Source organism: Ursus maritimus, unplaced genomic scaffold (assembly GCF_017311325.1).
Source record: "Ursus maritimus isolate PB19 unplaced genomic scaffold, ASM1731132v1 scaffold_3, whole genome shotgun sequence".
In the NCBI taxonomy this organism is placed as follows: Eukaryota; Metazoa; Chordata; class Mammalia; order Carnivora; family Ursidae; genus Ursus; species Ursus maritimus.
The window spans coordinates 56,302,020-56,329,351 of NW_024425563.1; the positions used below are offsets into that span (position 1 = coordinate 56,302,020).

The following is a 27,332-nucleotide window of genomic DNA, read 5'->3' on the forward strand; positions in this document are numbered from 1 at the left end:
CCCCCCCCCCCCCCCCCCCCCCCCCCCGCCCATTTTCTCGTGAGAACAAGAGCTTCTCATCTATCTGTCTGTCAACAGCGAACGCGCCGTGGTGAGGAGGAAGAATCCGCCAGCAGCCTTATCAAGAAATAGATTTCCATTGAGTTTAGAATCCTCCTGTCTAGGTTTAGAGTAAAAAGCAATTTGTATTGTTACTAGAATCTTGTTAAATTTATAAATCAACTCATGGAGAAGTTTTTCTCCCAAAGTGTTAGTACCACTTATTTTTTTTTAGGTGGATTTTTTTTGTTTTTGTTTTATTTTTATTTACTTATTTATTTAACATATAAGGTATTACCACGTTTCAGAGGTTCAGGTCTGTGATTCGTCAGTCTTACATAATATCCAGTGCTCATTACATCACGTGCCTTCCTCAATGTCCATCACCCAGTTACCACACCCCCCTAACGCCCTCTCCTCCAGCAACCCTCAGTTTGTTTCCTATGATTAAGAGAGTCTCTTATGGTTTGTCTCTAGTTTCATCTTGTTTTATTTTTTCCTATCTTCCCCTATGATCCTCTGTTTTGTTTCTTAAATTTCACATATCAATTAGATCATATGATAATTCTTTCCTTGATTGACTTAATTCGCTTAGCATAATACCCTCCGGTTCCATTCACGTCACTGCAAATGGCAAGATTTCATTTTTTTTTTTTTTGAAGGCTGCAACTCATGGACAACTAACATTTATGATTTTGAATCATTCTATCCAAGAACACATGTTTCCTTCTGTTCAAATCTATATTTTTTGTCCCACTAAGAGTATTTTGAAGTTGTTCGCAAAACAGATTTGCACATTAATTTTTATGTTCATTCCTACATATTCCATCTTCTAAAGTGGCTTCTCCTTCATTATTATCCTCTAACTGCTTGTGGATCCTGTATATAACGGGAAGTCTGATGCCATGGCAGGATGCTTGCTTTTGGAAGTAGCGGGTTGCAATGCTTTCTCTCCTCCCCTCCCTTCTGTCTTCTTCATCACACGTATGTGTGTGTGTGTGTGTGTGTGTGTGTGTGTGTGTGTGTGTGTGTTAGTCCAGGAGGCAACACAACTGAAGAGTACTAGCAGCTACTGTGTACTTACTTGGAATTTTCCCAAGCACTCTCAAATATCATTTCATTTAATATTGATAAGTGACAGAATTAAGTTCAAATTTTAGTTCTGCCACGTACTGAATATGTAGGCTCTCTGAGCCTGTGTCTCAAGATGTGAACTGGTAACTGAAAACAAACGACAAAAAACCATCTTGCCAGGTTATTGTGAAGAATAATGGAATATACGTGAAGCTCCTGGCATACAGCAGCTCAGCAGGTCAATAAATGGCAACTTTAATTATTAGCCATGTTTCCTATAGACTATCTTCTTATAAAGTATAACCTTTTCCATACAATTACAATATATTTCGAGTTTTCTTATCTATTTTTAACCTTCACTATTTAAATAAGAGAAACCATTAAAGGAAACAGACTTTGACATTCTTTTTAAGACTTATTTCATTAGATTTTTATTGTGCCAAAGATAATCTGGCTCAGTGAAAAATGAGATTTTCTAATAACCAGATTTCTCTCAGTTTAAGCAAAGCCTCACATATAACACGTTCGTGCCGAAGTCTAATTTCTGGTAAATCCGTGCATGTGTCACACGGCGATCTTATGCCAAGTTCTTGCCTTCGCAGAACCTGAAACACAGGGCTCTTAAAGAAGAGGCCAAAAGTTTGGCCTCTGAATGTGACAATTTCAAAATGCCAGAGAATATATTTCCCTTAGGCCAAAAAAATAGTTTGAGGTACATAAATTGATCTAACAGTTAATCAAGACCAAAGGAAATGCTTCATATTTCTCACTGAAAAGGAGAAGAGAAAAAGGCCTTTTCCCCCTTCCTATTCTGCTGCTGCTTGCTTTCTAATGGACAAAGTTCACTGAATGCATTAAAACTTCACAATGTCGGGGTTAACTACACTCTATTACTTTTCCAAAAGCTCCAAGATGAGGCACAAATGAAGAGTTACAGCAAGTACCAATAAGATTTACCATTAAAAAGAAAACAACAAAACCAAAAACCTTCACATTGCAAAAAGAAGCAAAGTAATTGTAAAAATGGATAGATGTTACTAGTATCAAATTTTAAAATATCTAAATTATCTTATTAGGAATCTTTTAAAAATAATTTTTAATTAATAGAATTGATGTCAGTTCCAACTAAAATTCTGGACCACTGAGACCATTCATCTCAGAGTAGTTTACGATTTGTTTCTGGCCTTGTTATTGGGGATGTTGGCCAACCTAATTCGACATCAGACAGACTCTGCCTTTAGTTGGGAATATAAGTTAGGAAATAAAGAACTAGAAAAGAAAGTCAGAATCATTAAGTAGCACAATGGGATTTAATTAAAGTATTACAGGAACTTGAAAGAAAAAATAAAGAGAACAAACTCTTTAAAAACAACAATGCTTACAATTCTAAATGTTGGGAGGTTAAATCTTCAATATGTGTAATTAGGAAAAGTGACAAGTGAATATTAAGGAAGGATCACTCAAGAGTTCTTCCAAAAATATTTCTGTTGCTCTTAAGTTTAAGGTTAATAATTAGTAAAGGATTTAAGGAAAAACCACGCAAAGATGAGTCCAGGAAAAATGAATTCCCTTCGCATTCTCATCTTAAAAATACACTAATGTGACTGTTTAGAAATCTTATTTTATGTTGGGGCCTCTTGACCCAAACTACGCAATTTTTGCTCCTCCACGAATTTTTCCTCTATTTCTTAACCTCCTACCACCTCTACCTTCTTAAAAGTGCCAAAACACCTTAATACTAGTCACTTTCATGTATACATTTCTTGCCTTGATTAGAAAGCAGCAGACTAAGATGACGTGGGGTACTGTCACCTGTGTCCTTCGTACCATCTGAGTGGCCTTAAATATTTCCTTAGTAATAATATGTGATACTGAGCACACACTGTATGCCAAGTTTCCATATATTAGATCTTACTGATCTTTATAATAATATCCTACGAGACTGGTATTATTTTGTCCTTTCAGTGAAGCTGAGACTTAGGTTAAGAAACTGTCTCCAGGTCAGAGGGTTTGAAGTAGTGGAGCCTAGATCAACGCCAGGTAGCCTGACCCCACACGTTCATGCTATTATTAACCACCTGCTGCACTTCTCCCCTATGCCGACCACCTTTGACCTGCAGTGTCTTCATCTCTATGTGAGGACAATGATACCGCTAGAGACAAATTCTTGTTAGGGCTGAGCTAAGATGTAGAGGGCCTAATGCCTGGCAGCCACGATTCATAGCCCAGGACAGAGGTAATGGGCTGTATGTTGAGTTGATATACCCTCAAACCTTTATGAAAAGCCGATACCAAAAATGAGTATTTATTAGGACTCCTATGATGCCTGTACAACATAGATTTGACAGTACTTCAAACTGTAAGTTGTTACAAAATTATACACATAATCAGATGAACAGGACACTTTAAACACCACATCACCGGAATAAAATTCATGACATTTTATAGAAACAAAATGTAATATCTGAAAGTAAGTCGCAGCCAATTCTGCTACTTGAGAAGCATTTGCTGTAATAAACAGACATTTGCTAAAATCCTCCCCATCTGCAAGAACACTACACCTTCCAAAATATAAAGATCTGACCTTAAACTGTCTGTGGAATATTAAGATAATAAAGCATTGGAATATTTCAACTATTTCCTCATGAGAGATCACTGAAGCAATTATACCAGAATTTCATCTAACTGACGAAGGAATCTAGAATGTAAATATTATCAGAGCATATTATCAAATAGTCATTTTACCAACTGATTCAAGTCTTAATCCCACAAGTATTTAACCATATCCGTTTCCTATATGACACTTTCCTTCCTTATACATCTAAGCTTGGATTTCCACTTTTCCCTACAAGCCAAATATTTCCTCTTTGAAAAACATGCTCTGAATTGTTCAACAGAGAAATTCATGAGGGAGAAATACTGGCATGTGGTAAACTATATTTTGTATGTTACTATAGTTTTCAATTAAACAGAAAGATGACATGGTGAATATCTTGCCAGGAAAAAGCCTAAGACTTTTAAATCTCTTTGTGTTGATATAAATTTAATTTATTTTATAATAATATTTATCATCTCCTTTATTACTTCTGGCAGAAAAAGTTAAATTCCATTCCCACAGTGATATAAGCATAAAAGAAAGCAAAGCTATCACTATAAAATTCAACCACATAAACTTCTATAATTTAGAAAGAGTTAAGTAATGCAGTATTTCTCAAATATAAGGAAAATATTCCTAGCTTAGTCCAGAACGAATTAGTATTTACAAATAAATTCCAAATAATATATTAAGTGTGCCTAATGAGAGCTTCTTCTACATACTTTGGGGTAAGAGAGAGATTTCATTTCAACACAGAGCTTTTATTTGTTTGTAAGTGACGTGTTCTTTTGAGGGGAAGAAGGAAGAAACTGAAATTAAAGAAAACGATACTATATTCTAAGTTCCTAGGACACAAAGATTAGGTCTACACAGTTCACACAGTAGTTTCTGATAATATTGACAGATTTTTTTTTCTACCTAGAAATTTCTAATCACCAAGGCAGAATCAAAGTAAATTCAGTTTTTAAAAACACAAATGTTCGTTTATATCTTTATGAATGAATGTAGGTTGCATAACTGGTAGTTTACGGTCTTTTTAGCAAATCTAAAAAACCTTATTTTAAAGCTGAGTAAGTCCTTAAAATTAGACCTATTCCTGCTCTCAATTAAGTGGAAACCAACTTCCAAAGATGTTTCACATTTTTCCAGTTTTACATTTCGTTATAGACAGTTCTACCGTAACTGCATTAGGTCACGAAATTACCAGAACCAACAAGAGCAGACAGTTTACCTTTTCGGCGGTGAACGAGCTGCATTCACAGTTTTCCACATGTACAAGAGTGAATTCAAACTGCATTCTGTAGCGGACTTTAATCAAGTAAAGCAGTGATTCTGAAAATTTCACAGATGTTAGAATCGCCAGGAAGGCTATGGCTATTAAAACACATCACTGCACTTGACTCTCTAAAATTTCGGATTTAGGAGGTCTGGACGGGCCCTTGTAGTTGCATTGCTAGCAAGTTCCAGGTGATGCTGAGGACCCGGTGCCACATTTTAAGAACCAGTGGCTTTGGAAATTCATGAGTTTGGAAATAATTTACAAATGTTCCAGATCTCACTGCCTTATTATTTTCTAAAATTATCATTCCTCTGGCTAAATAATGCTCTTATTAATATGAATGTCTTCAGGAAATAACTCAATGCCAATTGCATGAAGATAAAACAGAAGCACATAATTTAGGACTGAAACAAAAAATTAAAATTCTGTATGTATAAAAATACAGCAAGTAGCACACTGCCCAGAGTTTCTTTCCTCACCAAAGCAAGCCATGTCACCTTTCCCTGAACAAACTGTCTAGATTTGAGTGTGTGCCACTTCTGAAAAAAGAAACAATATGGGGAAGTAAATTACATATTATGCTAAAAGGCTAAAAAGTTTATTAGCAAATTTCCATCTCTAAATTCAAAATACAAAATTAATTCAAGAGACTACCAGATGATATGAATACCAGGTCTGAAAGACCTCTATGCATATTCCACGATGACCACAAAATCACCCATTAAAACAAGTAAAATACCAGTATTCCGCAAGAAATCATTATAATTTATATAACAATTTTAATTATAAAATTGACTTCACACATCTCATTTTTTAGGATGAATCCACCACAAACTTAAAGCGGGGGGCACGCAGCATTCTTATGGTCCATGCTGAGAGGATGAAGCCCTGGGCGACGGCGAGGTTAAAGGTCGTATCTAAGGCCACAGGATTAGCCTCTATGTCTCCTGCCTGCCAGTGCTTTTGTTAGGAGACAATCATAAAAGGCACCCCACATCATATGAGAAAACTGAAGGCTAGAAGAAACCAGAATAATTCAATACAATTTTACGCTAAATTGATTCAATGTGACTGCTTGTTTCCCTTCTCAACCTCCCACTGCAAACACCTGAATGATGGTCTGGCTTCTATGGACAGTCGAGGACCATACTACTACTCCTGCAGTATTCTGATTTTTTTATATGGACTTTCATTTCATTTTAGTTTATACTTTCATGCGCAATTTTCTTTTGACCCTCTAATTTAAGAACTTGAAACACCAGATGAAGGCATCTTTACGCAAACTATCACCTCAGCGCAGTTTTATATTCCACACACACAGGATTTGCTTTCCTCCACTTCTGCTCATCCTTAAAACGTCTCATCTCTGGTATTTTTCCTCCTATTCTATATGCTCTCCTCGGAATATTTTATTCACCTTCATGATTTAGAATATTATTCCCACGATATTAAAAGTATCTCAAAATCTAAATCTCCAGCTATGAACAAATAAATAAATTTGAGTTACTGATTAAAAACGGTTGATCAAAAAGTAGCTGTAAGAGCATGATTTGAAAATAAGACATAAACATGATTACTAAATAAAATCATTAGTGGTAACATAACCGCATTTCATTACAGGATTTAAAGTGATCAATTTTCTACTCTGTGTGCATACGGTTTCTAAAGCACTATGACGGGAAGATGAGGTAGACTGCCACTAGCCAGATCGGAAAGCCACACAGAAAATCAAACAAATTGGGGCGCCTGGGTGGCACAGCGGTTAAGCGTCTGCCTTCGGCTCAGGGCGTGATCCCGGCGTTATGGGATCGAGCCCCACATCAGGCTCCTCCACTATGAGCCTGCTTCTTCCTCTCCCACTCCCCCTGCTTGTGTTCCCTCTCTGCCTGGCTGTCTCTATCTCTGTCGAATAAATAAATAAAATCTTTAAAAAAAAAAAAAAAAGAAAATCAAACAAATTAACTACGGGGGGGGGAGGAAAAAATGCTAAAAGTTGGCTGGCTTTAATATTACCCCAATGGTAATCCTCCTCTTAAAAAAAGAAAGCTAAAGCCATCGATTTATGATCAAGCAGTGAAGGATCACAGAGATATACGTAACTCTAGGTAATGATCAAAGAGAAAATCCATTAAAAAGCCGTAAATTTTAAGAAGGAAAAAAGCAAAACATAATATAAAGGATATAATGAACAAAGATTCATTCAGTCTGAATCTTTGATATATACTTGTCATTGTGTTTTTTGAAAATACTTGTCAAAGCAAATGAATACTCAGTGAAGAAAGTATCCTATATAAAATATCATAAAATATTAAATCTATTCATAGAATCGGGGGTTCCCGGGTGGCTCAGTCAGTTTAGCATCTGACTCTTATTTTCGGGTCAGGTCATGATCTCAGGGTTGTGAAATCAAGCCCCGTGTCCAGCTCTGTGCTGAGTGCAGAGATTCTCTCTCCCTCTCTCTCTGCCCCTCTGCCCCCCACCCCTGCTCGCGCTCTCTAAAAATAAATTTTAAAAAATTCATAGACTCTAATGAATAAGTTAGAATATTTGAAGAAAAGAAAAATTAAGCTCCTTATCCAAAGAGATATTATTAAATGTAAGAGCCAGGATTTAAATACCACTTCAACTGGACTCGGTAAGAATATTCTACTATTCTTTGTATTCATCCACGTTTCAATTTGCATAGATTTAAAAGAATCTTTAAATTTTATAGCTTTAGTTATGGAAGCTATCATGAATGTTACAGTTTCATGTTTTAGAATGTGAATTCTGGAAAAAAATACAGTTCAATTACAATAAAGTAGATGATACCGTAGATAAAAGAAACTCAATACTATATGATGATTTCAAATGTGCTCCTCTTTTGGGCAAACAAATCTACTACAGACATATCTAGAATTAAGAAATCCCATTTGCTATAATTCCGTGACACAGAAACTTCGGTAAACTACTTGGTATATAGTAACTTAAAAATTAGAGCAATGCAGATGAAATTAGCATACAAATCCCATGGATGAAAAGCACACATATAAACCCATTAAACTTATAAGACTTCAACCCTCAAAAGGGCTTTTTATTTAATTCATTTCTCTGCTTGTTCAACCTCATTCTTCTCATATATGTTTCTTAAGATAGTGTTCTGGGTTACGTGGACACCAAAACGGGATTGAAATCCAGAGAAACACACAAGCTGAAGATGAATAAACACAATGGCTCTCTTTTGAAAACCTAATGAACTGGAAATGAACTGTTAAATAACTACAAAGGAAGACCAAGAAAAAGCACAGATAATTTTTTAATTTAAGATAAAGTCGACAAAGATCCATGGTAAACAATGAGGTTGAATAAATGTGAGATCATCACATCATGTAAATTAACTATTGTCATCATCCCCTCGCGGGGCATTTTTAGACTTCGTGAATCTAGAACATTCTAAAACGTAAATATTACTACACTTTATAAAATGGTGATTATTTTAAGAATGTGTAATGATTCAGGAATCGGATTTTCCCCTATGTTACTTAGTTCTTAAACTAACCAGAAACTGTTCCCTATGACAGCTGCATAATCCAGGAGTTGGGCGTTAGAAACTCTGATCCCCAAACTCACTTTTGTCAGGCTTCCTGAAACCGAGACGAAACCATCTCTTTCTAGTTTCTCAGTTTTCCTTTCCACAGATTAAATTTATAGATCTCAATTATAAAGATGTCCCAAAGAATAACCCATGCCTTAGATATAATGGAGGAAGTAAAAGACCTCACAGTTAATAATTATATTTTAGTGGTGTAATATGTACTACGAATATTTTATTGAAATAACAAATACTACATGCCATTGATCCCTACTACTGCCTCACTGAAAGAAAACTTTTCTGCCTTTTCTACCTCATTAGATACTTGTGTCTCAGCAGAGATGAATTAGTCATTCCCTTGTTTTTAATTTTGGGGGATGTTGTCCAAAAGTAAAATAATTTAAACACAACACTTACATAATGGTGCGTATTTCAAAAAGTGGTAATGAAATCTAACTCAATTTTTTTTATATGCTGCAATTACTCTTACTAAGAATAAAACATCACCATACTGATTCCAATTGGTCAACAGCCCAATGTCCGCTGTTTGACCTGGGACTGAGAGACATAATACAGGAGGAAACAAGCCTTTCCCTTCATATCAACCAATTTCAAAGGCTGGGCTGTAACCACCCAAATCCTAGTCTCCCTGAAAAAACTATTATTGATCATAGTCATTTAGTTATGTAAACTTATTAGATATTTTCCCTCCCAGAAGTAACATGGTATTTGAGTTTAATACTCATTTTGTGCAGAAAAAAAAAAAAAACTATTCTGTAACTCTAGTGTTCCACTTTTCTTTTTAATTAACAAAGTAAGGTTTAATCTCAACATTCTAGAATTTGGTGAAGAAGTCTGAACATAATGTTAACGATTTTCGGCTTTCAGTCTGTTCTTCCAGGATCTGCGTCCACACTTGTGACTTGTCAGATCAGAGCTCTATTTGGTCATTTAACCGTCCTCAGGTCTGGACTGATTTAATCCGTCTTGAGAGGCAAAAATGGCACTTTACCATGTTTAATCGCCCACATCAGAAAACATCAATTTTGGATTTGGGGTATTTATTTTCTAAAAACACTAAAGACTACAGAGAAACTTCAAAGATACATAATTTCGAGAAGTCTTCAGGGGAAAAGAGAAGGTAACACAGAAGGGCAATGTTACTGAGGAAACTGAATAGAACTTAAACAGCTTTTACTATTTCAGTTAGTCTCTCATTATTAATATATTGCGGTTGTTAATCCTCAAAACATGTCCACATGTGTCCATTGTGCAGAAACTAATACTAAAGTTTCGCCCTCTGGAATTTTTAATCTATCAAATTTACAAAGGGAGTGAATTTTAAAAAAATACTGAGTTCTATTTGCACATTCCATCTACGCTGACAAAAATTTTTAAAAGTACCAAGACTGCCAGACTGCTGGGAGGTACAAAAGGAGCATCCAACAAAGAAGAAAACAGCCAGTGAACCACGAATAAGATAATATCCGTAGAGAGAAGGCAAAGGAGCAGAGACAGCTAACGATGCAAAGGGAGGCACTGATGTGACAACAGAACAGTTGATACTAATTTGTCCTAAAAAGGTGTATGTAGCTTTCACATTTGCATCTTTAAATACTTGTACACGCTTAACTGGATGAGCCAGCCAATCAGAGGGCATGTACAAAAACGTACTGCTGTAATTCCATAAAATATTTCTCACATCCGTTTATTTATAGGCAGAAAATAAGATAACTGATGGAACCAATAACTATAATTGGCTACTATCTGGAAAAAGAAAAATAACACTGTAAAGTAAGTCCTAGAACTGTATTTTTGAATACATCATCTAGAATTTCAACATGAATTTGACATTGTCTTTCAAATGTAACTTCGTGAAGCTGAGGTAAGAAATATTTACTGAATGCCTACAGTGGGTCAGACATTGTACTAAGTGCTTAAAATACGGCAGTACACATAACACACCCAAGGAGTTCCCATGTAGTGAAACAGGCACAGCACTTTTAAGTGCACCAGGAAAACCAAAGCATTTTAATATAAAAATGAAAAATTTTATAATTAGTTCATCTGCAGCATAAACAGGGTATGAAGTGAAAAATAATTCCCTGACAATTCTCTTTATTGTCTAGCAGATACACAGTTCGAGAATTTTCAAGGATTAAACATCCAAAGATTTTCTCAATTATTTCTTCAGTTCAAACCAAAACTAATATCTAACAAAACTTCAAATCGTCTTACTTCCCTTGAAAATGCTACCTAAGTATTCCCTTAACAATACTGGATAGGCACATTTTTAAAGGATCTCACATACTGTATTTGCCACAGTTGCTGAGACACTATTAGAGCTGTTAGCAGAAATCTTTTTCTCCCTCTTTCTTTTTTGTGAATTCAGCACCTGCACTGTTTAGAATAAAGTGTAATCTTGAATTATAAAATTCGTTATAAAATAATTTTAATCAAATAGTGAAGAAACTGCTTCTAACTTTACCATAACTGAAAAAAATAACTAAATCTTGTTCAAGTACTTCGAAGTTATATTTCAGAATGTTTTGATTCCGTAGAAATGGATAAATATTAGTGTACTTAAATCTTAAGTGCTGCTTTTCAGACAGTCACGGCAGTAGAGCCACGGCTCCGGAGTTTGAGAAGATCCACCCAACCTGGATTATTTAAACTCGCAATAAATAGATGTATTTTCTTGGAAAAATATCTATTGTTACAGTAAAACTGGAGCTTCCTTTCTAGCAGGATTGTATGATTACTCGTTTATATTGTTCTTTCCGCAGGAATTCGCACGGCCCTGCTCGCATCCTGTTATTCACTTAGAGTTCCCCGCGCTTCGCTGTACTGTTGCCCTAACAGCCGGAGAGTGGTTTCTACTGCACATAAAACCCTCGTCGGTCAGCGTACTCCGAGTCTCCTCATGTGCAGTAGTTCATAGGTGTTCAGGCCTTCGGAATTGCCTTGAAAATTTTATTGTCTTTGTCCTTTCAAAATACTGCATGGCCTTCCCAGATCACTGGATGTCTGGAGAAGACTATGGGATCTTTTCTACGGATTATTTCCCTCACCTTCCATCTAACTCTGTTCCTGTACTGAACAACCTAAGAAGCTACTAGGGTACGGCACTCCCCTGAAACCTAAGCAAACACATTTATGGTCTTCCGAAAATTTCGTACATTTGAATTTGTCTTTCTGAAGGCAAAGAAAACAATTTTTAAGTAATTCAGGCATAATCAAAGCCAAGTTAAATCACTGCCTCACACTCACCTAGGATGCATATGAAAAATAGAAATTCCTTGGTTCTACACAGAAACTACACAGAATCAGCGTAAGAGTTACATGCCCTAGAATGTGCTAATTTTAATAGGCCTTCCACGTTATTCTCATACACAATGAAGTTAAAAATCAGTAATGCAAAGGACCTAGAATTAAAGGTAATATAATTGATGAAGGAATGACACAAATAGGGTAATAAGATCCATCTGTTAAATATACTGTACCGGAATAAAAAATAAATTCATTAATGAAGAGTTAAGGAAATAATTTTCAACACGTAAGAACTCCATAATGAGCCCCGCTAAGCTATAGCATTCTCTAGAAGGTAGGCTTAAAATCTCCTCTACTTGAGGCACTGAACAGGACAGACATGTTTAATCATGAAAAAACATATACATAAATATAAATTTATACATTAAATATGCACATATTATCTTAATTAGCATACATACACACACTGTCTAGAAAGCAGTAATTATGTCAACATTTAAACGGCAGCTGGCTCCTGGCTACGCTGCTTCATCCTGATCCATTACTTCTAAACAGAGCACAAAAAATATACATTTTTTTTCTCTTTTTAACATTTATAGTTTGATTTCCCATTATAGAAGAGCAGGAAATGAAAAAGGCAAAATTACTAACATCAATTCATCTCTACCAGAGTCAAGGAATAACATGTCTCTGGCTTCTAGACTGTAAACTCTCTAAGGGCAGAGACCTCATCTTACAAGTCACAGGAACCCCCCCACACACACACACACAAAGGTCAAGCAGTGAGCACTGCATGTGAACAAATGCTGAGGATTAGGACAGCATTCCACAAGGCGGGAGTGGCCTCAAGGTTACAGTCCACGACAGGGGCTCCCAAACTGCCACATGCACCAACCCCACCGCCCTACCAGCGCTTGATTCTGCAGGTCTAGGTGGGGCCCGAGATCCGGCATTTCTAACAAGTTCCCAGCTGCCACTACTGCCGCTTGTTTGGGGACTACACTTTGAGAACCACAGATCAGGGAAAAGTCTTCAGGACTGCGCTATATAAATGATTCCTAGAAAAGAGAAGTAACTGAGATATGGTTAGGAAAAACAACATAGGGCTTCTAGAAACCGGGGTTCCGGTTCCAGCTCTATCACAAAATGACTATTTAGTTGATAAACATACACACACACACCACTGAATACCACATAACCCATCTCCAAGATGAAGGATCCAGTGTAGATGAAAACTGAAAACTCAAAGACTTGATAGATCAGAAAAAATTTCAGTGTCACTATGAACCCCGAACCATATAACCTTCCCTGAAATGATCACCCTCATATCAATGTATGTTACCCGAATCACAACTGTTAAACACCACAGCTTTTATGCAAGATAAAGAACATACAGAGCAAGCACACAAAGAAACAAAATGCCCAAGCAAACCATTTAACTATAAACCTAAAAGGAAATAACTGTTTCGCAATAACCTAAAAATAAATTATAAATTCAAGTATCTGTAAATGTGTCCGGGACAGCAGTATCAGCATTGTCTGAGAGCTTGTTAGAAATGCAAATTTCTGGCTACCTCCTAAACCAACTGAATAAGAACCTTCATCTTGACAAGATCCCTATTTGTAAGCACCTTAAAGTTCGAGAAGCACTGGCACAAGCCACTGAGGTTTCATCATTAATTCTTTACTGCTGTTTGTAAAATAACATGATAATTTAAAAGACCGAACATTTCCTGGAAAAAAAAAAAATCTACTTCTGACATAGAAACAGATAAAAGGAGAAACTGGGGAATTATTTTACACGAGAACATATATTGAAACATTATCTTTAAACAAAAACTTCTATTTAAAATACTTTATTACTATGAAATAACATACGATTAAAAGGTGACATCACCTAGCTCAAATCTCTAACTTCAGAGCTGAGTAAAAGGAGGTGCAGGGATGCTAAGTGGTTTGGTTAAAATCCAGTAGTTTGTCACGGCACAATGGAGAGTGAAATCCAATTCCACGGACTCCTACAATAAACTACTCTTTCTGGTGGGAATAAAAACAACTTAAGCACATTTTCCTGGACTAAATCACACAGTTAATATAAAATAGAAGTGTAATTTTTAAAGAATAAGATATCTACACAAAACATATTGAAGAAAATTAGCAAAAATATATCATAGTATATGTGTTTTATTCCATAAAAAAAAGAGAAACTTTCAAAAATTGGAAGAAGTAGAACTGAAAACTGACACTTCATATGGACGTAACGTTCAAACGTACGATTTTCAAAGGACGACGCCACATGTCATTTGAGTGGCAGCATCTTTTTGATGAATGAATCTGGAACACTTATTTTTAGAAATACCTAAAAGTTTGGCTTTGTTACTTAAATTTTACTATACATTAGTTAGCAAAACTTCTTCTTACCATCAAAGAAGCTCTTGGCTCTTAGGTAACTGACACTGAGCCTAAGAACTGAAAGTTTGTCCAGCTTATTAATAACATCTTGTGGAAAAGGCAGCAGACTAGCCAAACGGTCCAACTCTGTATTAAGTCGGTCTCTATGTCGCTTGGAAGGATTTGACTTGATTCCTTCAGCTGGGATCGGCTTGACACTGAAAAACAAACAAAATACCACAAAATACTTTAAAATACATAAAGCAAAAACTTCTACTGCATTATAGCTCCTCAAATATTTCTCAGATAAAACAAACACCTAAAATCACTTCAAGTTAACATAAATCCCTTCAAAATGCTTCTTTCATATCTTAATTAAGAAAAACAAGGGAGTGGGTAAAATTCTTCATAATGTTGTATTAAAAGCTTATGGGCCCAACTTAAGAAAATGCTGAGTACATCTTATGTACCTCATACCTCCTTGACTTCATAGACTTGTAGTATCATGATTCCCAATAACAAGGGAAAGAAAAAAAAAAAGAAATCTGCAATAAATTAGGTGAAAATTATGCTTCCTTTGCTATCTTCTACAAGAAGCATCTTGGAATCATTTATGATGTAGATAGGTAAGAGCTACCCTAAATAAAAAGCTTATCTTTATCACCCCCAGCTTCTTCTATTTAACACTTTCATCCTGTCAGCGACAGGTATTCAAAGCCCTACTGGTACCTCCAGTTGGTTGTCCAGGCATCTAATTGGGCCCTCCGATATTAAAAAAATTGACTTGGGTTATTTATACTTGTTGATTGACAAACATCAGAGGTTAACTGTGATCACCAGTAAATTTTGCTTTTAGGACTGGTCCATAATTCTACTTATTAGCTTTCACAGTTAATGTCTCAATTAGAAAATTCAATGAAACCCCAACATTTAGCATGATTTTCATATGAAAGAAAAGATATTTATGGTTAGGGGTAGAACTTGGGTTTAGAAATGAGAAACTGGATAACTTCACACAAAGGCCTTAGCCAGGATTTCACAGCAGAAATCCATTACTTAAAGTGAATTCACAGATCATCAGACACCCATACTGAAATATAGAGAAGACATTATAAAGTAGATCATGCCTGCACCTTTCCATTTGCCAGAAAAATTCAAACTTATGCAGAGTGTTCTTAGAACAAAGACTTTTTCCCCCAGTTTTATTGAGAAGGCAAAGACATTTTCGACAATTCAAATTATAGTATCTTAAAAGTAGAGACTGGCTTGAGTATAGAGCTATTAATTTGATTTAATCGAAATATTTCTAGATACTTTCTTTTCAATGTTATATGTGGAGAACTAATACTTCATATAAAAAATTAACAAGTCTATATAAAATTTAAATGTTTTTATATTGTCCCTAACAAGTAATTTCTAGAACTTGTCTACTTCTATTTTTACTACAGTTCATGTTATTTCTACAAAAATAAGAGTTAATAAATTGGTAAAGCATATGGCATATATACAAAATAAATCAGGTACTTTTTCCAGACTGTATAATTGCATACTTAACAGAAATTGGTGACTGTTTCTCTAGCTCTTTTCCCCTAATCATGCTGCATTTATAATCAAATTCAAGTTATCTTAAACTTCTTCAATTAATCAAATGAATTTCAAATTTTACCTGTAATGCATGCCTTCCTCATTCAATAATTCTCCACTGATTAATCACTTGTTAATACAAATATTTACTTGCACTTATCATGTCCTGAGCAGTCTAGGGAAACATTCTTCTCCTACATATTCAAGAAGTGTTATAAGAGCTAAATACGTGAGCAAAGGTTTCTTCTGAAGAAAGACTTTTATAGACAAGGTGGTATCTGAGATGGGCCTTTAAAGACGAAGGGGATTTCAGGAGGAGGCGGTAAATCTCCTGTGTGGAGCCTGAAGCCCAGAGAGCAAGAGAGAGGAGAAGGGGGAAGCAGGTTAGGCCACATTCTTGTGACAGTGACCGCCTACCATGGGCCAATCACAGAAGATGAGCAGTGAACAATACAGACTAAAGTTCCTGTTCTCATGCAGCTTACATTTCAGTGGCAAGACACAAAAATAGATAAATGAATGAATAAACATAAGACTTTGGGGGCTGGTAAGTATTCAGAAGAAAAATAAGGCAAGATAAGGTGCTAAGGAGTGGCCATCATACTGGTTTTGACAGCCAGGAAGGGTCTCCGATGTTATGTTGCCCCTGCAGACAGAAATACGACCAAAGAGCGAGCCATGCGGGTGTCTGATGAAAAGTGTTTAAGATTGAGGAAACAGTCCATTTCCCCAGAGAAACGGTATAAAGTTAGACTTCGGGACCTGGGAGTCATCCTAGCTTGCCGCTGGGACTTACAGGACCGTCTTGTGTTCTACTAAGCCGACTCTGGCTAGGGAGAGGACGAAAGGCATAGGGCAGCTCTCACTGAAGCTAGCGCTCCTCTCTGAACTACAAATCCGTGTCACTCCTCTGATTCAAACCTCTCGGTGGCTCTGCTCCGTCCGCGTTCCTTAGCCTAGCAAGCCAAACGCTTCTGGATCTTTCATGGCCTCCTCACTGTTCCTCTGGCCTCATTCCTCCAACCAAACGCTTCCCAGTCCATTATGGTCCAGAGGGAAGAAATTACTTTGTTACCAATATACACTCTGGTGCTTTCATACATGTCACTCTCCAGAATCCTCCTGCTCTGCGGCATCAGCTGCAAAGCCCCGCTCATTAGACCACTTGTGTGAAGTCCTCCCTGCCCTACTCACGCGACTCCTCCTGTACTACCCCTGTACCTTACGCATCGTATGCAAATGTCTTCCACACCATTCCATTAAGTGTGTGCAGAAAGCATTTCCAATAAGTTGAAACTGAAATCTTGCACTCTTGGAAGCTTTCCAGCAATGATTATAAAACACCGGGGAGAAGACAGTAACACAAACATTGGGGCAAGACAAACTGACAGGACCCAGAGAAGTAAAAATCACGGTAGGAAAGAGTCCTCAAGATACTCCTCAGTATTGCTGCTGCCTATCTTGTGCTGGCTGCCAGCAATACTCAGCCCTGAGCGAGATCAAACCATTTATTTGCACAATGTCACACTGCCCACAGCTCTCATGTGTTACCATGCACATCATGGAAAATTTAGCATGAGATCAAATTTCGTAAGTTACATAACCGGTATTACATACACTCGTTTGTTGCTCTTATTACTTTGTAACTTGGATCATTTTTGTATCTCTGTTGCTCAGCATAGTACTTGACATAGAGTGGACTTTCAATTAATGTTTGCTGAAGTTTTTCTGGAAGTGTCCAGGAAAAAAGTTATCAGAGCCTGACCAAAGTCAGTAATAGTACGCATAGTAAGGCCTGGCACGAGATGTTTCAACACAGCACCTTGTGCCTGTCACAAAGTTTGTTATATACCAAGACTCAAATGTTTGCTGATGGGACACAGGAAGGATGGAAGAGGAAAACACTGAGGGAGGGAGAGGTTGCTAAGGGCTGAAAGTTGTAGCTTGAGGTAACAACTCTATTTCCTAATGGATGGTACACCAAACAAAGAGAAAGACACTTGAGGACAGACCTGGATGATACCAAATTTAGGTATAAGGCTGAGGAAGAGTCAGAGGCAAAGACAACAGAGGAGGAATTATAAGAAGACAGGAAAAGAACCAGGGCAGAATATTTTAAAGGTTACAGAACAAAATCAAATGCACAGAAAAAATTAAGTAAGGTCAGAGCTGAGAAGTATCCACTCAGCATGGCATTTCAAATCCGCTGTGGTTAAAGCTGCAGGAACAGACATGACAGCTTTTTCACTGATTTTGTAAAAAATATTCAGAACTATTTTGTGAAAATATTTCACCTTATCTATACATTTTCAAGATGCACATAATAAAGAGAGTACACTTACATCAATGACACTTGACCTGGGTTATCCTAGTACTTTTACTTTTCTATTGCCTTTAAATCTATGCCAAAATATACTGCCAACCATCTATTTAAATGAAAAGCCACAGTTGAAATATAAACAAACATCCCTGGAAGATTAGATTTGGGAGATTTGAAGTGAAGATAGCTCTTGAAATAGAGAGACCACTGATGTTGAGGAAGCAAAGGAGCAATTTATTATTTTGTTTTAACCTTACCTCAGAATCCCTGTCCCAACCTGCAAATCAAAATTGTTGTGAAATCAAGACTCCAGCTGCCTGCCTGCCGTGCTGCTGTTTTGGAAGCCCTGCCTGCTACACGTGCTGCTGTTCCCTAGCCCGACAGCATGTCCAATGGCAGTCTGGGCGCTATCTTTAAAGCCTTTCTTATCCCAGTGTAGAATGTCTTACAGGCGTCACTTGTGCCCAGTGTTGACAGCAAAATTAAAATTTTAACCCAGTTTAGTCATAAAAATTACCTTAACTATAAATGTTTGTTTTTATAGGACATTTACCATAAAACCTCAAATGACATGCAAAGATACAGTTTCAGTAATCCTATGAGATTAAAGCAACATTTTCTAACAGAGATTGTCTGTTGCAGTACTGAGTCTGCTCTAGCAGCGTTTTCCTCTCAGTGATTTCATCTACTGCCGAACGTTTCATTCCACTTACTAAAAAATTATCTTTACTTCCAGTGCTTGTACCTGAATGTTCTCCCATTCATATTTCCCAGAACCTAGGCACCCCCTTCTCTCCATGTGATATGGTACCACTCTTCACTCAAGCCAACAGCTAGGACATTGAAATATTCTTCCATAAATCTCTGACTATACTCAAGCTATTCATTCATCATTTCCACCCCATGGCTTCAGTTTGTACTTATTTCTCTCTGAATGTAAATGTTGAATGTGTAAAGTCACAAATTATATGATTAATATGGTGTTGGAGAGGTGATCTGTAACACAAATGAAGTCAGATTTCATTGTCAGGCTGGATACAGGTGAATATTTTACTTCCCTAGATGAGGCGGAAAACATCTATAAACACTTGGAAGAATTCTAGCTGGAAGCTACTTTTAATGAGAGGGGATTCTTCATTCACTCTCTTGCTGTCACTCTATAGCTGTGATAAGTACTTTCTTCTCCCTCTTTTTGCTCTACTAAGGGAGAGGCAATAAGGCACAAATAGTTTATAGTCTCTAGGACTTGAAAGGTGAAAACCAGAACATGAAACATGCCTTAGAAATCATGGTTCCTTCCAAAATCCTGAAAAAAGTTATTAAAAATATTCCCCTTTACCCTTATCTCTCTCTTTTTTTTTAAAGATTTTATTTATTTATGTGACAGAGAGACAGCCAGCGAGAGAGAGAGAACACAAGCAGGGGGAGTGGGAGAGGAAGAAGCAGGCTCCCAGCAGAGGAGCCCGATGTGGGGCTCGATCCCGAAACACCAGGATCACGTCCTGAGCCGAAGGCAGACGCTTAACGACTGCGCCACCCAGGCGCCCCTACCCTTATCTCTTCTTATATTACTTTTTTTTTGAAGTATTTCCCTTGGAACCTACATAAAATGTATCTATCATGCCAAAATCACTAAAATGAAAAGTTTAAGTGGCGGTCAATTGTTAAGTTAGTAAATAATGCTCAAATACCTGTGTGCATGATACCAGGAAGCTCTTGTTGCTCCGAGGACAAATAAAAGACTGACTACCATAATATAATAAAAAATCATTATAAAAAAAAAAAAAAAGACTGACCTAACTTCAAGAACTTAACGTTTTTGTTTTTTTTTACCAGGTGGAGGTGCATTAGAACAAGGCAAAATCAAACACAACGTATCATACAATAATCCAGTTGCCATAAAAGTGATGCCCAAGAGTTGAGGAAAGTAGGAGCAGGTAGAATAACAGGGGCAGGTTTCATGAAGATGTGACATGTAAATCAGACCTGAAAAGACAGGTAAGTCACTTCCGGTTTCATGACCGCAGAGCACATAACTCTCTACAAAGACCCTTCTCTTCAAGGAAGTCATGCCAGACAAGGAAAACAAGAGACAGTAACAGTCTGTCTCCAATAAACCGAAGAGAGAGCTAAAGCCAGGTAATAATAAGATGAAAAATAGAAACAAAATCGATGATAACATAGAACAGGAGGAAGGAAAATGTAATCATAGCATATCACTTAGCTCAGCAGTAAACAACACTTACAGTTAAAAAATAATGAAACACCAGAAGTGTATTTAATCTAAAACAGTGATAAATATCGGGAGGGTGAAAAAAGGTGAGGGTAAAGGAGAGATGAAAGAACACTAATAACTATCATAATAAAACATCAACAGATAATACCTAATATGCTAAAAAGAAGAAAGCATTATACACATATTATTGACTTTCTTAACTGTGCATGTGTTATTTAATAGGAATACTTTCCCCAAAAAAATTCAATCAAAAAAAGGGGGAAAAAGCCAACAAAAAATTGAAAAATATAAGACAAAGCAAAAAAATATGTAAAGGATACCTCAAGCAGAAAAATCTGCAGATACACTATTACTACTACTAGGACTACAACATACGCATACATAGACTCAGAATCCCAACATTTATGTTCAATTACCTACCCCTCTTTTTTTTTTGCCTATGAAATTAGCAATTCACATTATAAAGCAAAAATGCAAGGACGCAGGCACTCTCACGTACTACCAATAGGAATAAATTCTCTGTAGAGGAATTTGACACTATGTTTCAGAGCATAATATCTGGCTTCACCTTGAAAGTATACATACATACCTTTGAACTTCCAAATTCCACATACAGGAATTTTTCCTAAGGAAACAATTAAGATTTGCATAGAAAGTCATGTATCTCAAGGGTATTCCCTGAAATACTAGATAAAGTATTAAAAGGTTGGAAATAGCAGAATTTACCCCCAAAAGAAAAACAGTTAAATAAATCATGGAATATTCACATTATGGAATATTATGCAGCCATTGAAAACAGTATTTTAAAGGAAGGGAAGGAGATAGTACATCAAGAAGATTGTAGGAAAAGACTAAGAGGAAAGAGCATGAATGCAAATGTGGAGTTAAACACAAGTCTGGGAAATGGTATATCATTTATTTCAGAACACTCATCACTTAAGGAGAAACAGTGGACATTCAGGAAATCCCTAATATACAGGTGCGCCATATATATCACTGAACTTACTCACCTGAGCAATATTGTGAGCCATCAGACCTGAAATCTGATATTCAAACTCAGGTTTTTCATTTACTACCTGACAGTGCTAAATCTGAACCTCAGATCTCCAGCTACAAAACAAGCAATAATACCTTTCATACTACCATTACACAAATAAAATAAAATGAGGCATATAAAACACTGTGCCCACAAATATCACCGTAAGTACTAACAAACAGTAGCTTTTTGAGAATTAAACCACTGTGCAAAAAAATCCATTTTAAAAGAAGCATGGAAGTAGAAAGGTACTATGGTTAGAGATTTGCATGGTATTTACTTCTAAGTAATTGTCCTAATTATATACAATGCTAAGCACGTACTATGTAAGTTTGTCTGTCAGCGGAGTAGCACATTTTCCTAACCATAACTGAGAACATAATCATATGCTGCCTCTTACAGGAGAACTGATTGTTCTGCGATAATGTAAGCTAAAATTATTTAAAGAATAGACTTCATGTTTCTGTTTCATTTATATCATTAACAACCTTTACAGTTTATAAAAAGCTTTTGTTCTGTTAATTTTAGTTGTGAAACTGACAGCGTAGGTGTTGACTATCCTGCTTTATTGGTTAATCACTTGCTCAGATCTACAAAAGCAAGGAAACTAGACCTCATCCTTTAGTTTAGACCAATACTCTTTCAATTTATTTCTCACTTTATCCTCTTTTTGCTATTTATTTTTCATGAATGCTAACTGAACACTTACTCATTTCATAGTCCCAATATGTAAGAGTCTCTACAGTCACTATGTACAAAGTTAAACTATCTGAAAGAAAAATGATGGTGAAGCAATAATTATGTAATTCAAAAGACTTGTCCTTTTATTTTTAAAAGTTATTTAGAATGGTATCATAGTACATTTATATAAAACACTTTTAGTAAAACAATACATAATTTTATTCTAAGTATTACATAAATGAAGTTCACTGGACTTAAATAGGACAGCAATTTAGCTAATATAGCAAGAAAGACCACTCTTTTATATTACATAACATTATTAGTATGTCAATAAAGGAAACAGGATCATGTAAAACTGAGAAGTTATTACCAGTTCTGACATTGCACGATGGCTAGTCTGACCACCACTACTGTGATTATCATTTTTAAGTGTACATATTATTTACTCAACACTTATTATTTACCAACAATCAGTAATAACTTTCTAGAAATACAGTAAATTGAAGTACCACTAAAACTTTCTCTGTAGTAAAAAAAATTTTTAAAGCTATAAAAATATATACAAAGTTATTATCATTAGGGAAAAAAAGATTCTGTTTAATTCAATAGTGTGCTTTTCACCTATCTTCATGAGACAAATTAAGCATATTAACTAAGCAAAGAAAGCAAATGAAAATACTTTCATCTCCAAAGAAATCAAACAGGAACAAAGTTTAAGTAAAAAAAAAAAAATGTCTTCAAAGCAGGGTTATTACATATAGAGCAACACTTTAAGGAAAGTTACAAAAGAATCCATTGCTAAGGGTATCTTTTGAAAATTCCTTTAGGAACATGGGTCTGGCGCAAGGTTGGTTCGGATACTTTAATTTCCTAACTTAATTACTCCAAAAAGAAAGGAAACATTTACTGAGCATCTACTATGTACAAGATACTTTCAGTGGCATTAAATTTAACACATTTAAGTTGTATTTCCTACAATGAGATAATTTTTAATGTTAGACTTGCCACTAGGGGGAGTTTATATTGTTTAATAAATTCAATTGAAGATGGACTGGAAGAGCTTCAGGTTAAAGTTATCACCTACTTGACTCCAAAATTTTATGGAACTGTATATTAAAATGACTGTCTTAGTAACAGTTCTATAATTACGATAGAACATTTTTTTTCTTTAAATAAAATGACTCTCACTTAAGGGATTAAAATTAAATAGATCTCAATAGCATTTTCAGCTCAGACTGGATGTATTTTTCTGACAATGCTGGCATATTTTAGACCTCATTGGTTAAAAACTAGTAACTAAAAATTCATATTAAAATTAATGCTAGGTTTAATGGCCACATTCCTAAAATGAACTATGATTAACTGCATTATGAAGTAAACCATTTTTCATTCAGGAAAAAATTTATAATCAATTTCACGTGATTCTGTAAATGCCAGTACCAGGCTTTTCTTAGGGAGCAATGTAGTGACATTTTAAGGTATTCATATGACTAGAAGCAATGCATGGTGCTCAACAAAGATCTGATAAACACCTATACTAACTAAAAGAAATGAAGGTGACTGTGGAAAATGCTTTATACTGTATTATGAAAGATTATTAAATACAAATATGTTAAAAAGTTTTAGGAAGAATATTAAAATGCTAAGATAAAATAATGAAAGGCACATCTTATATAAATAAAAAATGTAATACATTTAAAGGGAAGATCTTTAATAAAATGTTAATTAAAGCCAAAGTTGTTAAACTTTATAATGAATACAATACTAAGGCTTCTGATTTTTTTTAAAAAAGTCATCTAGATCTTTTGTTACAACAATGACTAAAACCTTAAAATTCATCAGCGAGATGTTCAAGTTTTCTAACCATACCCATAAAACCCCTGATATCTCTTTTTCATATTATGCTAAGTGTACTACTGTATTAATAAATACACAGAACAGGCATTTGGGATACCTCTCAATTTTAAATAACCATCAAGGACAAGGTTAAGTTAGGCAAAGACATTTTTATACAAGAAACCACTCCACAAAACGCATGCCACAGAATTGCCAAGACAGAAAACTGCTGACTAGGCAGTATTCCTAATGTCAGCTACACTGCAGGATAGGACTTCCAAATTTTAATCAGTGTATTTATAGGTTAATATCCTCTGTTAATGCCAACTCTAAATCTGAAGACCTACCATAACTGAAATTCTAAAAGGAAATTAAAACTCCAGAATAATGAAACATAATGAAAATAATGAAAAATCCAGTTACTGGTTCCAAACCCAAACTTTAAACTGTTATTTTTCCGATCTGGATTAATGACCTAAATTGAGTTTTAAGCAAAATGTACACTTCTTATTTGTGCTGAGTAAATGTCTGTGTTCTTAAAATGGTTTATGAAAATCTGAAAAATGTTACTCAAAAATCATTAGTAATAAACACATGAATAGGGCCAACTCACAGCAATCTGTGTCAAGCACAGATTTTTTTTTCTGAACCATTGTTTTAAAGTATTTACCATCTTACAGAAATATCTCACCAAAACAAACAAAATATCTAAGTTTCTAATCACTCTATTAGAATTGACAAAACTTTGAAGTAGGGGGAAAAGGTAATTAAGGAAAGATGCTAAGGATCCAAACGTCTGTTTCAATAATTCCAGCTCCAAATCTTTCAACTCACAGACCCTAAAACCACCTCAAAAGCGTAAGAAAGTTCCCCAAAAGGGTGGTTGAACATACAAATCCCCCATTGTATCCTGTCCACTACATTCACTCATCCCCGCTACCACCTCTATGTATTTTATCGATATGATCACGCTGAGCGCTACAAAATTACTGCCAAATAAGTAAACAGGAGCGCAGCAGAAAGCCGGCTGCAGGGACCAAAAAATATCTTCACAGGAACTCAGAGCCTTTCTTGCAGACCGCACGTGTTCAGCTCTTTAAAACATCTGGCCCTACCAAGGAATGAGAATAATAACCGTCCTTTAACCTAACCCATGAGGATATTAAAAGTGGAAGGGGATTTCAAGGCGGTTTTCTGTTAACTAATCACCAGTCCCACAGGGCAGGCTAGACCTGTCAACAAATTAAGACCACAGAAAAGAGAACACAGGTGCAGAAGGATGGGGGTGCGAGACGGTGCGTGTGCGCCGGGGACGGGGCGCGGGGCGGCTACAATTTTTTAAATGCAATAACTAAAAAGAAAAAATCCAAGGCCTGGGTCTCTTCACTGGCCTCCAAATCTCGATTCCACAGACCGTGTCGGGAATGAACCTAATCTCTGGACAGCGAGGATTTGGGGGCGAGGTAGGGCCACCTCCCGCACCCGCGCAGGGGACGCGCTCCGGACACTCACGTTTTCTGCACCGGCTTCCGCCGCTTGCGACTGGCGTAGGTGATGTGGGCGCTGCTACTGTTCATGGTGCCCAGCCGGCGGCGGCTCCTCCCCGGGAGCGGGCTCAGACTGCCCGGTGCCCGGGACCCGGCAGCGACCAGGAGGACTGCAGCGGCCGGCGACGGCTTCCACGAAGTCACGCCCGCTCCACCTGCGTCCTTCCCGGGCGGTGGCAAAGACGCCGCGCGCCCCGAGCTGGGGCTCCAGCAGCCCCGCGCGTCCGGGTGCGCTGCCCGGGCCTGGAGCTAAGGTGCGAGGGGCGGAGACCAGTGAGCGAAGCGGCGCAGGTGCCGTCTATACCCGCGAAGGCGGCGCAGCGCTGTCCGCAGGTGAGGCGGCCCGAGTGGAGGAGGAGCCTGGGCCGCCTGTTTGGAATCCTGGCCTGGGTCGCGCGCTGTGGCGCCGCGCCCCGTGACCGTCGCCGTGGCCCCTTGGGTAAGGGAGGCGCCGCCGCGCTGCTCCTGGGGCTTCCCCTATCCCGGGTGCTTCCCGCCTGCAGAACTCGGACTCCGGCCGCACTCCGGTGCCACCAGCTTCCGCTCGGCTACGCGGCTGCCTCTGGTCTGAGACAGTGGTCCTGGTCACGTTCTCGGGACCGAGCGTCGAACGGACTCTCCCTGTGAAGCCTCTCGCCGCGGCACACACCGGCTGAATAGCAGAAGCGCCCCCGACCCCTCTCCGGCTCCGCCCAGTATACCGTAGCCCCGCCCAGTCCTACTTGGTCCCGCCCCTCCATTACTTTCCCTTGAGGGCCCCACCCTCCCTGCGCGTGATGACGGAAGACGTAACGACGCGCCCCCCCCTTCCAGTAGCCATCTTCTTGAGGTCAAGGGGAGGATTCTGTGGAAACATTTCCAGTCCAGAAAAGAGGTGTGACAACAGATTACGTAGTAGCCAAACTCTTTGTAGCTAGAGTAGCTCAAGGACAGACATGCCAAATAGTGAGCTTAACTTCACCTATGTAAGAGTGACTCAGCTAACTTTTGGCTAAGAATTACAGAGAGCTGGCAGATAACCAATGGGACTCTAAATATTTTCCTAGAGGGGAAGACTTCATTCTGGAGGCCGCATATGAGTTGAACCTGAAGGCTAAGAGTTTCCTTGGCCTTTTTTTTTTTTTTTTTTGTCTCCATACTAGACAATATAATATCTTTTCTCCAGCCACAATAACTTCGTTACTCTATAGTCAGATTTCAGTGGGATGGAAAGGAAGCATGGAGGAAAGAAATCACGGAGCATTTGGAGATAATAATTGGTCTGGTATGATTGCAGAGAGGAGCTGGAAGTGAAGTTCAGGAATTCTAGAATCAAATCACAAAGTCTTGATGAAGGGTCTAGATTTTATCCTGTAGTCAATGGAAGCCCTTTAAAGANCAGCAGGAAAGTGACAGTGTGCTGTTTCGGAAAAGTCACTCTGGGAGGAAAGTGCAAACTGGATTACAGGAGAGCAAGCCTGGATGCAGGGGGAGTAATACAAGAGTTGTTCAAATAGTCCAGGTGAAAGTCTAGGGAAGCGGCAGTAGGACAGAGAGAAGAAAGAGCAAATAGATGATGATAGAAAGGGTTAAGGAAATAGAAGACATCGATCTCAAATGTCTCTAAGATTTCTGATTCTTTCTATGCTGATAACCAGGATAGTGAATACAGACAGACAAATATGTTTGCTTGTCAGGAACAGAAGGGCATCCAGACTAAGATGTCTAGATGATATCTCTCACCATATCCGTTCCTACAATTTGATATGTCTTCAAGCCATTTCCATCTGGTGAATTTGTAACCTCAAATTCAGTGCATCAATAAACTGAACTTATTGTTTAGCTGAAACTGCTTTATCGTTGGCTTTACCATTCTCCAGATCACCTATGAAA

The 27,332-nt window shown here is 37.4% G+C and overlaps 1 protein-coding gene across 1 annotated transcript in view; it reads right to left on the minus strand.

Moving 5' to 3' along the window:
• AHR (aryl hydrocarbon receptor) overlaps nucleotides 1–26,139 on the minus strand; it is a 46,633-nt gene extending 20,494 nt beyond the window's left edge. Inside the window, exons 1-2 of the mRNA XM_008686532.2 lie at nucleotides 25,426–26,139; nucleotides 14,251–14,438 (exon numbers count right to left, since the gene is read on the minus strand). Of these exons, the coding sequence (XP_008684754.2) occupies nucleotides 14,251–14,438; nucleotides 25,426–25,490 (253 nt within the window). The 5' untranslated portion in view covers nucleotides 25,491–26,139. The remainder of the gene's footprint in view (nucleotides 1–14,250; nucleotides 14,439–25,425) is intronic.
• Between the last annotated feature and the right edge of the window lie 1,193 nt (nucleotides 26,140–27,332).